The sequence below is a fragment of the Hyperolius riggenbachi genome, chromosome 11 (assembly GCF_040937935.1).
Source record: "Hyperolius riggenbachi isolate aHypRig1 chromosome 11, aHypRig1.pri, whole genome shotgun sequence".
NCBI lineage: Eukaryota > Metazoa > Chordata > Amphibia > Anura > Hyperoliidae > Hyperolius > Hyperolius riggenbachi.
Window position 1 is genome coordinate 116,280,503 of NC_090656.1, and position 12,629 is coordinate 116,293,131.

At 43.4% G+C, this 12,629-nt stretch overlaps 1 protein-coding gene across 1 annotated transcript in view; it reads left to right on the top strand.

Moving 5' to 3' along the window:
- Positions 1–12,629, top strand: part of LOC137537853 (mucin-2-like) — a 508,651-nt gene that overhangs the window by 186,441 nt on the left and 309,581 nt on the right. Inside the window, exons 23-24 of the mRNA XM_068259804.1 lie at positions 7,222–7,350; positions 11,521–11,665. Of these exons, the coding sequence (XP_068115905.1) occupies positions 7,222–7,350; positions 11,521–11,665 (274 nt within the window). The remainder of the gene's footprint in view (positions 1–7,221; positions 7,351–11,520; positions 11,666–12,629) is intronic.

The following is a 12,629-nucleotide window of genomic DNA, read 5'->3' on the forward strand; positions in this document are numbered from 1 at the left end:
GCTATCAGTGTACACATTATGCCGTTGTCTGATCAGTTGGATGCAGGGTAAACTGAATGATGCCTCACCCTGCTGCCACTGAAATTCTGGGCGGTGTTATATACTACTAGGCCTAAGGCCCGTTTAAAAATGGGTGCTAGGCTGTGGCCGCACGTCCCCCACCCCCGCACTGGTCTCTCTTTTAAAATTATTCACGAGCATACTGCTCATGCATACGCTGCGCGTGCACCCGCCCGCCTCACTTTGGGACCCGTTCTCCTCTGCCGCGCGTCATTCCCCCAGCTCTCAGCAGTGTCTCTGCGTCCCTGCGTCAAAAAAGCACTGATTCCCCCTACAAGTCATAGCAACTCAGAGAGACACGTAATTCGGGGTCCAGCATTTGCCCTCACCTGAATTACATTGAAAATTCTGCTGCACTGCCTTAGCCATGATAACTTTACGTCTATGACCACGCTTAAAGCAGGCCCTATGCAGCTGTGAGCATTCACTGAAACCACCTAACTCATGGCTAACAATCCCCTGCTGCCATCTTCCACATCCGGGCCATCTTCCACAATGCCCCTTCCTTATTGAGTTTTAATGAATGTTATTTAAAGAGTGATTGTCAGCCACAAATTCAAATTCCATTTACCCACTGCTCTGTGTTCAATATGCAGCCTGCAACCTTATCCTGCATTGCAAGCACTCCAATCTATTCAGAAATGTTTCTGCTGCAATAAATCTTATCTCAGTCAGCCTGGCTCTATTTTTGCCATTGCCGACAGAAGGAAGTTTGTCATCACCCCTCCCACATTCCTGTTCCTCTCTGATTGGCTGAGGGCAGTTCAGTGAGCTGCTGAAATCTGATCTATGCTGTGCTCATATGTGTTTACAAATCAAGCTAGCTATGACACTGCAGTTTCTAGGAACTTGGACAGTACAATACATCTGTTAAGTAAGTAGAACAAGTACTTGTCTACTTACATATGTGTTTTTTTCCCTGGGATAGTATGGCTGTCCCTGCTGCTTTAAGGGCTGGCTTACAGTGAATCAGTTGCAGTGAGCTTTAATACAACACACATCTGATGTGCAGCACAGATGAAGAACATATGCATGTTTCCTTATGGATCAGTTTATATCTAGGCATTTTAACTGAAACACTATCACAGCTGTTGCATGCAATGCATACCAAAGAGACAGAATGCACAACAACTTAGAGAAGCGCGGGACAAAGGTTTTGTTAAAATATATTCCCTTTTATATATTTCCTTTTTCTATGTAAAATTATTATTAAAATGAGGGCACATACACACATCTAATTTTGATTGGCTAATGATTGGCCAATTCTACCAGTTCCAAGTAGTTTGAGTCTGTTCATAGTTCTTAGTATTGCAAATATGTTGCCCCTCATGCTATACAGAGGTAGTAAAATTGGTCAGTCATTGGCCAATCAAAATTGGATATGTATACCAGGCTTTATTGTTTTAAGTTCTGTGGGGTCTTTTGAGTGTGTTTCTTTTGGGGTTGTCTGCTTTTCTTGGTGAAGGGTCTATCTGTCATGCTGTGTTCTATTTACAATTGCTTTTTTACATGTATATACTCTAGGACACTATTGAAATTGATATTTTCATGAACTGTTACTAAAGCTTATTTTTGGAGTAAAGCTTCTATTCCGAGCATCCTCAAAAATCCACAAAATCATGTTAAAGCTTACCCAAACCAAACATTTTTTTAATTAAAAATATTTAGTTGCACCACTCTGACACATACAAAGATAAATAAACACTCCTTCAAGCCTATGAGCATTTCAATGCATGCTTTTCACCCTTCTCTTTTCATAACTAGGGTTATACTGGGGGCAGCCATTAGCAATTCCTCCATTGCCAGACACCATCTACTCCACCAGTTTGCCGGAAAAATTCCCGGCAATTTGAAAGGAAGGGAGGGGTTCCTCCAATAAATGTAAAATATTTTATATTTGTCATCATGCCGCTGAAAAAAGGCTGCTATTTATTATTATAATTTAGAAAATAGATTTTATTTCTGAAATCTTGTATTTTTAATTTGGGTCCACTTTAAGGCTTTTTTTAATCTTTTTTTTTTCTTCAGGTAAACAGGGTCCATCATTATTAGAGTTCAGAGTCTACAGACTCCTTTGTGATGTATTTTTCTTTTCCTGCTCCCATAATGGTAAAATACACACCATAAGGATCCATTTGTTCTCCCCTTGCTATTACCCTATATGGAAATGTGTTCTGTAGTTATTATTAGAGGCATTCACCATTTACCGTACAGCCTTAAATAAGTTCAGTGACTCTGGCACATATCCTATTAACATTTTATCTAAGTATTCCCAAGGAGAAATTTTCAAACCTTACGAATAGAATACCTTTAAAGAGAACCCGAGGCGGGGTTCTTCCATCGCAATCCATATACAGAGGCTGGGTCTGTCTATAGAGCCCAGCCTCTGTTGCTAGTTAGTTTCCTCCAAAGACCCTCCTGCGCCCCGTCAGACCCCATAAAACACATAATTAATATAACATTAGTAGCAAAGAAAAGAGTCTCATAATTTTATTTTCAGTTATATAGCCTTTTTTAATAACAGTGTATCATTCTGTTATATTTGCAATTACAAACCACACTTTTTATTTTAAACTATGAAACAGAGTAGAGCTAATGACCCTTTGAACTCCTTTGCAGTAAAACCTTATCTAAAGCTTCCTCTCACTGTTTCTTTGATGCATCAGTGCTTCAGAAAACAGGACTGTCTCCAACCAAAGTTGGGTTGGGGAGCTCAAAGAAGCTCTTTTGCATATATAACTGAAGTTTCTTAAAGGGAACCAGAGCTGAAATGAAAAAGAAGTTATACATACCTGGGGCTTCCTCCAGCCCCATACGTGCTGATCGATCCCACGCCGCCATCCTCCTCTGCCCGCAGCTACGAAAACCGGCTCCACGCTGATCCATCAGTTGGAGCCAGTCTAAGCATAGCAGAGGTGCACTCTTTGCGTATCTCTGCAGTAGTGTATGGAGAGATACGTAGAGGACGCACTTCTCCTGCGTAGGCCAGCTCCGATAACGTCAGCGATGGGAGCTGGTTCTCGTAGAAGCGGGCAGCAGTGGATGGCGGCGTGGGATCGATCAGTGTGTATGGGGCTGGAGGAAGCCCCAGGTATGTATAACTTCTTTTTCATTTTTTTAGCTAGGGTACATCTCTGGTACCCTTTAACTCTTCCTGTACTGGAAACTATATGAGACTATATGAGACAATATTAGTTCTTTGCTACTAATGTTCTATTTCATAGCCGTACTACACATACAATTCATTATTTCATATGTTTATGTTCAATTCAATTAACTTCTTTAACCATTAAACGATCTTCAGTATGATCTGACAAGACACTGAAGAGGCTTGTAAACTTTTGCCATTTAGTAGCAGACAGTTTTTAAAGAATCCAGCCCAGGTTCACTGAATCACTCCAGCCCTCTTCTATCTTTAGCAGTACTAAATCAAGGTCTAACTCACAGATGCAATGCAGATTTCAGAACACGGCTCCCCCACTTTGCAATCGGGATTTTATATATACTCTGTGTCTGCCTTGCCATGTGATTATTGCTCGTTCGTTTGTGATTTCTGTTTATAGAAATTATTTTAATTTACAAAGGCGTTTATTGAATAAAAAAAAAGACAAATGCCATCAAAGAGCCATACAAACATATATAAATGTACATCAAGTAAATATAAAAGATATGTGCATGTAGATAAGTACAGTAAAACAACCACACCGCAAATAGGAGTAACAATTAACAATTAAACAAAACAGCAATGCTCCAGGTTTGATGCACATGCAGTACAAAATATGGTGATGTGGTATGCAGGAGACAAATACTACTAAACAGGGTGCTGCACTGATCTATAAGCAGACCACTTAGGGCCGGTTCACACTTGCGGTTTTGCAAAAACCGCACCGGATGTCCGGACCGCACCGGAGCCGGATCGGACCTGAACCGTACGGTTCCTGTCCGGATCCGGTCCGGTTGCATACGGTTTCCGTGCGGTATGAACACGGTTGCGGTCCGGATCCGGATTCTTAAAGAGTACAACCTGTATAAAAAAAATCTGGGAGGTCAGCAGAAGGGGGACCTGTGGAATCAGGCCCTCTGCTGTTTAGCACTCACCTCCACCTCCGACATGCTGCCAACATCTCCGGATCCGGATCCAGCTGTGCTGCTCCACTCCAAAATGCTTGCCCATGTGTCCCCAGCCAATATCGCCGCAAAAATCCGCATAGGAAGTGGGGTAGAACATCCGGATTTTTTGCCAGTGTGTTGTGCGCTCTCCGGTTCTCATTGGTTTCCATTGGCCGGATGGTGCAGTCCGGCTCCGCCCCGGATACGGCTGCCGGAGGAGCCGGACCAAAAAATAGCGCATGTTGGAACGGACACCGGAGTCCGGATCCGGTCCGGCTCCGGTCCGGACGAAACGGACACATGTGAACCCTGGCATAGACTTAACATTGCTATGCCGTGCGTCCGTTTCGTCCGGCCAGCATGCGGTGCGGCTCCGGCACGGCTATTCCGGATAGCCACCGCTAATGTGAACCGGGCCTAAGCTAAATATAAATGGAATTCTCACTAGTGGAACATATAGCATGAGCCAACCTATCAGTAACCATAATCGGGTCAACTCTCTGTGAAACTGCAAAAGTGGAAGAGTAGATCATTTCCAATAAAATGCAATAACCCGCTGAGCTGCTAATATGCAAGTCGCAAGTGCAAGTCGCCTAAATGCACCAGGAACTGCTGTGGCATCAGCGTATAAAAGAGCCTGAACTGGGGTGCAAGACACAGAAACAGTGGTGGCCCTCTTAAAAATGTCCCATACATCTGTCCAAAATGTTTGCACTTTAATGCTATCCCCAAAAATATGAAGGAGTCCACTCGCCACTCCACAACCCCTGAAAATCTTATGTGGTTTCAAAGAGGTATTATAACATCTCATCATTAGTTTAGTAGCTGCTCCTTTAAGGCAAGGGGAAGTAGAAGTCTTCCTTATTCTTTCACAAAATGGTGGACCACTGCTTATAAGTGAAAGCAATCCCCAGCTCAGCCTCCCAGTCCAGTATATATCTGGCTTTAGGGTCTGCTAGGGCTACCAGCATATTCTCATAGAGAGAAGAAATTAACCCTTTACACAGAGAGTTGCCCCCATAAAGTCTATCAAACAATGACGGAGTATCTGACCTCCTGCGGAGTCCCCCGCGTGAGGATCTCTCCTGTAGCATGTTCTGTCGGTTGCAGTGGAACTGCAACCCGGCAGTTCTAACTTAACTGCTTGCATTCAGTTGCGCATTTGCAATAAGTCTCATTGTCATTTGCAATCACTCTACAGTTCAGAGCAGTTCAGGATGCTGTCAGGATTCCTCCTATTGCTTGCTGCAGTTGAACTGCAGCCAGATAGCCCTGGATTTCTTACATGCATATTGTTGCATAATATTGCATGTATTTGTTATGAGAGTCCTTCAGCTAACAGCTTGTAATCAAGCTGGCTCAGGATTGAGTGATTACCATTCAGCTGTGTGGAAATTCGCATACCTGCATCCATTGGCTGATGTCCACATAAAAGTCTGCCTCCCATTTCAGACTCCACCCGACATAGTGTTTTAGCTCTCTGAGTTGTTGCTAGGTCATTCATGTGAATTGTATATTGCATTGTTTAATCTTGTTTCTTGCTTGGACGTTTGCTGTATCCGCGGGGATACAGTAAAGTCCTTCTGATCCTGATAGCTTGGATTCTGCCAGCACCACATTGGTGACTGGTAGTATTCCTTCTTGCCTTGTTCTTGAGGAGGTAACTAAAGCAGCGGTTGCCATTAGTTACGCTCCTACCTGTTAGTCTTGTCTATGTCAGTGTGAATGTTGCAGTCCCTGGGGCAGCGACTAAATTGGAAAGCATTCCGTCTGTCAGTCTGTTATTTGTCTTGTTAATTGTCATTACTTGTGCTTTAGCTAGTTTCTTGATAAATATATATGCAGATCTGCGAATATATATTTATCCGTTAGTTGAGCCGTTTGTTATTTTTCTGAATTAACGTGTATTACCTTAGCCTGTTACCGACTCTGATTCTGCCTAGTCCATTGTACCGCAGCCTTCGTATCTAACGTGTACCCTAGCCTGTTACTGACTACATCTGTTGTGTATTGTATCACATAGCATCTAGCCTGATAGGCGGCCCAGAGCTGCAGTTGCTCTGGGCAATCTTGTTTCCTTGTTCATTACTCCTGTGTCCATCTGTGCAGCCTCTTCCATTACCCAGCTACATAGTCTTGAGCACAGACGCTGACACAAAGTATGCTTCCCCAGCATTACACCCGACTGCAAAAAGTGCCTTTAGAAATTATTTAAAAATAAATGTAAAGTTAAAAAAAAAATGTTTTTTAATTGTTGGAACCTAAAAAAAACATGTGGTTTTCTTGCTCTCCCATTAATGCAGCATACACTGTGTTGGCGTTTAGTTAAAATCGAATAGCCCTTATTACTATGTCAATCATGGTGCCCTTGTGATTAGTAAATGTGGAAAGATCTGAAAAATCGAATTAAATGCGGCAAGTGGAAAACAGCCCTTACATCATTAAAGAGACTCTGTAACAAAATGTTCAGCCTTAGTTCTTCTATCCTATAAGTTCCTTTGCCTGTTCTAATGTGCTCTGGCTTACTGCAGCCTTTCCTAATTGCACAGTGGCTGTGTTATCTCTGTTATATGATCTAATCTGTTTCCTTCTGTCGGCTCTGTCGGGCTAAGGCTTGAATGTGTTGAATGTGCAGGGCTGCTTGTGATTGGATAGAAGCGATACACACCCTCGGCAGGCTCTGTATGACTCACACACTCTGCTTATGTGAGCCTATCACAAGCTGGTTAGTTTGTTTGTAAACACTGCCTAAAACTGTTAATTACAAGCCAGGATTGCAGCAGGGAGTGGCAGAAACAGCACAGAGGGGCCCAGGAGAACATAATGAATAGAATGGTATGCTTTTTGCTGTAAACATTTTAGAGTACAGATTCTCTTTAATGTAATAGAACAGCTGAGAACTAACGGATTTAGCAAACAATTTCTTGCATTGACCAACATTTTGATACAGTATTTGAAATTGTATTAAAATGAAACACCTATTTTGCTATTGTGCCCATGGCTTAGCCCATAAATTCATGTATGACAAATATGCATTTTCTCTCTATACAGCTGTGTTCTGTGACTATTACAATGATAAGGAGGATTGTGAGTTTCACTATGATGCCTGTGGATCTGGCTGTTTGAAAACCTGTAGAAACCCATCAGGAATTTGCACAAAAGATGCTCTCCTAGTAGAAGGTAATAGAAAATAATGTACTTAAAGTTCACTAGAATTGGTCATCCCTATGACTCACTCGCAATGATTGTGCCGGCCAGACGATCTGAATCCATGACTGTGGGCAGCTGTGTGACTCAGGTACTTTAAAAGCCAAAAACTCAGTATGACTATCAGGAAACTGAAATTCATAAAAATAAAAACGTAGCATATTCCTTTCATGTCATATTCCCACATGTGATTGTAAGGATCTGCACATGCAGATTTGTATCAAGACATTGCAAGAGCAAGAAATCACATATATGAAAATACTGCACAGGTTGGATTTGAAAGTAAAAAGCATGTTTTATTTACAAAGGTGCAGCAATTCAAATATACATCCACCATACACATACAATCAAACAATACGTGGTGCAGCACAATACCAGAACCCCTAACTATCTATCTAGCTATACAGAATATATACAGCAACACACAAAATATCAGAATATATACAGCAATGAATAATCCAAATCAGCATACACAAAGGGAAGTCATACAAGCAAGAGTTAAACCAGGAAATCAGGCTCAGGCAATAACATCAGGCAGAGAAAGGTCAGGCTAGCAAGGATCGATACCGGGAATTCAGCGTAATAAGGCAAGGCAAGGCAGGAAACAGGGAACACAGAATCAATGGCCAGAGTTACAATACTACACAAGCAAACAGAATGACCTAGCAATGTGCTGCTAGGAAGTCTGGTCTTAAATAGCAGCACATTGATCAGGTGATCTCTCAGAAAGCTCTCATAGTTCCATCTGCTGGTGATCCAGGGAACTGCACAGTTCTCAGCAACAAGGAAGACATCTGCTGGTTGACAGTGGAAGTTCACAGCAAAGTTCACTAGTGATGTCACCAGCAGGACAACAGAGGCACAGATCCTGACATTATAGTTCCACCTGTTGGTGATCCGGGGAACTGCACAGTTCTCAGCAACAAGGGAGACATCTGCTGGTTGACAGTGGAAGTTCACAGCAAAGTTCACTAATGATGCCACCAGCAGGACAACAGAAGCACAGATCCTGACAGTGATATTATTACTCACCACACATACTGTATGTTCATAGCAGCTATATCTTAATGATATTTGCATGCATGGCCAAATTTCAGGCACGAACTGGAACAGAAAGAAATCCTGGGTGGGCACAGGCGTTTCTTCACAATAAAGCTTTTTATCGTTCAGCAGAGCATTTGCTGAACAATAAACAGCTTTATGGTGAAGTAACACTGGTGCCCAACGTGGATTTCTTTCTGTTCTAGTTTGACATGGTGTATTGGCAGTGGCATGGTGTAGTGTGAACCATGCTGTATTTTGATGTGGTCTAACTATTGCTGAGTACTGGTCTTTCCTACTGAATCTACAAATTTCAGGCATGGCCATAAAGGCTATGGCCTAGGGCACCAGGAAGAAAAGGACGGACAGCGGTTTGGCACACGCAGCCAGTTAAGCTGCCAAATATGTGGGGCACAGTGGCAAGTGCTCGACCACACTATTCCTAATGGTGGTGCTGTCTGTGCACTCTGCTGCAAACACTCTCCCAATCCCAGGGCATGGCCACCCTGCTTCCTCCATAGAGTGTGCACATGATCACAGCAGGTGGCAATGGATGGCTGGGTCTGGGACCCAGAGTACAAAGAGGCAGAGAATGGGAGCAGCTTACTATCTGTGACCTAAGCTTTCAATTATTGTATTTCACGGACCAGCACACTATAAGCAAATCCAATGAAACCTTTTGTTTTATTTGGAAAATCTTAAATATTGTGGTGGCAACAGATATAAAAAGCCAGGCAAATAACACTTCAGTCCATAATAAATGAGTCCATAGACCCTACACAGAACATCATCCGGCTAGATACAAACAAACGAAGTAAAGAATGCAGCAGCATTTATGTTGCAAATCGTGAGATTAGATAGACCATATGCCACTGACAGACACCGGCCAGGAGCTGTTTCAGACAAAGATTTGTCCATCTACAAGCCAGAGTAAGGTGCTTAACGAACACAACTTCACTGCCTCCTTAAATATCCATGGTAATACAGCACTAACCAATCAATGGGTATCGGTTGAAAAGGGCGCCCGAGCTGCCTGTATGAAAAGGGCACCGCCATAGACATCAATGTTATTTCTGGAAATATGGGCTACAAGGTGGAGAAAAGGGCGCCCGAGTTTTGATATAGGCTACAAGCGGGCTCCCCTTTGTAGCCCATATTTTTTCGGCTACAAGGTTTTCGGCTACAGTAGGGCGCCCCTTTGTAGCCCATATTTTTTTCGGCTACAAGGTTTTCAGCTACAGTAAGGTGCCCCTTTGTAGCCCATAATATTATTATTATTATTTTTGTAGCCTATGTTTTTATATGGGCTACAAGTGCTGGGAGCCGAATTATTTCATTCCCCCACTATCCATGGTGGCCTGGAGGGGGAATAGTAATTTACACACCCTGGAGTGTTTTTGTAGCAGAAGTTTTTATATGGGCTACACCAGGCGCCTTTTTTGTAGCCGAAGTTTATATGGGCTACACCAGGTGCCTTTTTTGTAGCCGAAGTTGGTATATATGGGCTCCACCAGGCGCCCTTTTTTACCGGCGCCCTTTTCATATAGACCCAATCAGTGCTTGTGAACAGTGAAATTCATATAAACCAATCAAAAAAGCATACCTAAAATCAGGCCTAATGGGAGACTGCGTGGACTAGGACCATCACCACCATCATAACTCAAGCATACTTCTGGGAGGTGGAACACTAACCACATGCTAGAAAAAAATTATACCGCAAACTAGAACATCGCATTGCATATGCGTTAATCTGAGAAAAATATGGAAATCTGCCTAATTACAGATATCTGGGCAAAGTGTGGAAATGTGGCAATGCCCAGGTAAAGGCATCACTAAAACAAAAATTCATGGAAAAGAGGGCCCAGATGCATAACACAAGTCACACAAATAACAAAAAAAAGAGAAAGAGAAGATGCTGTGGACCGAATGGAGTAGATGCATCAGATATCCTGGCTACCAGCTGGCCACCGTAAGGAAAAGTACCATATATAAAAACAGGCAATACACATCCAGATCGTCCACCAGGGGACACTAAAACAGAAAAAAATAAACAAATATGGTGATGATCCGTATCCATGCAGCCTTCAAAGACTGCCCTGAAATACCGCCAACTCAAAATTCCTCCAATGGCTATCATTCATAAAGCATTTCCTCATGCGGAAATGCTTAAAACAGCTGACTTTACCGACCACTTAGCAAAGTCAGCATTCATAAAGGCTCTTTCCGCATGAAAAAATGACACTACCGAGCAGCGTGATAAATCACCGCCTTGTGCGGTGATTATCGGAACAAATGTAGCAAAATGTTAATTCATAAAGATCACCTCAAGCGGTGTGAGGTCGGGAAGTACCGCTCCCTCTGATGTGGCAATAACAATGTAAGTGAATGGAGACACACAGACCTCCCAGCCCCAGGCAGCTGCAGCAGAGCGGAACATGGAGAAATGTATCAACTCGGCAGCTTCCATGTCTCCGCCTGCCTACCGCCTGTCTACCGCCAGCCTAGTTCGGGGAATCTCCACACTGCTACCGCACATGGAGACTTTTTTATGAATGCCCACCCAAAAGTCTAAAACACCGCCAGCGGTGTTTTCCTGCACTCATTCTCCATACTGACAGCACTTTCATGAATGATAGCCAATGATGCTGGAATCCGTGGACCTTCAGAGGGGGCAGAAGCGGAGCATACACATAAGAATCATCACAAATCCCCCCCCGGAGGGGCAGAAAAGTTTTTTGTATCACATCATATGTGACTCTGATAGCTGAAAAGCCCACGCTGTGCTGCAGGGGCTTACAGATAGGTCAGATAAGCTCCAGGGTGCAGGTACAGAAAGAAAGTGACCCCCACTCTAAAGAAAAATAAAATGTGCCCACCACCTGGTGAGAGACTGATGAGGAGCTTGAATCTGCTACATTGTCTGTGCTATGTAAATTTAAAAATAGCACCACCAAGGTCTTCAATATATTGATTTCAGGGACCAGTTAAAGTGTGTGTTCATGGGAGGGGTTGCTGTTGGTCAGAGGGCGGCTGGTGATAGTGGCCTTGGGCAGTAAAAAGTAAAAATCTAGTCCTGTTTACATGTAACTTGTCTTTCCTCAGGCTGCTATCCAACATGCCCGCCTGATAAGCCATATTATGAGGAATTCAGCATGAAATGTGTAGAAATATGTGGCTGCTATGATCAGATAGGAAAATATTATAATCCTGGAGAATTAATAGAATCTTGTAACATATGTGAGATATGGTGAGTAGTTCTTTTTTTTTTTTTTTTTTGCATTCAAATGTTTATTTAGCATTTAAAAAAAAAAAGTACAAACATCATCCAAAGGTGGGATAAAGGTTAAATGTATATTCAACAACACTTATCTATCAAGAAGTTACATATTCATAGATAAAGTAGTTATTCTAGCTATTTGCAAGATAGAAATATGAGAGATGATGGATACATAAGTGTCAACAATACTTATGCACTGTCAGGAGTAGGAGATGCAGTGTATATTCACAACAAATACAAATTAATCAAGTAATGCACAGCAATGTATATAAAACAGGCTTTGGTTTAAACAAGCTAAGTTGAGTTGAAACTGTGTTAGGTTGAGTATTACCAGGCCCTCAAAGAGAAGTAAGCATTTCACATGGAGGAGTAGTCTCTCATATCATAGATTGGATAGTAAAGAAATAGGAAGATGAAAGAGATAAGGGATGGGGAGAAAGGGAAAATCATATTGGTGTAGGCAGGGCCGGCCCGCCCATGAGGCGGGCTGAGGCGGGTTCCTCAGGCGGCAGTAAGTAAAGGGGCAGCACCAGACATAAAGAGGAAGTGACTGCGGAGACGAGAGAGAGAGTGCAGGCTGCAGTGCAGTGAAGTCCGGCTGCTCCTGTGTGGTGCCCGACCGTGCCTCCGACCCCGTGCCTGCACACACCCTGAGTGACCCTCCCCTCCGGCTTCGCTGAGACCGCCCGGACTGTCTGTGTTCTGAGATTCGCCCCGCCCCCCATTAGGCTGTGCACCGCCCGCCCGCCAGTTCTCCTACCACGTGCCACCCACATGATGCCGCCAACCTCCGAGTCCGAGCTCTGCGGCCTCTCCTGTCTGATCCAAATCCAAGGCTGCACGCTGGTGACGCTGCCTTTGGCGGCGGCTGCCGCCTCCGGCCACCTCTCACCGGCCTAGCACGAGATCCGAGATGGAGCATGCCCGCCGCAGG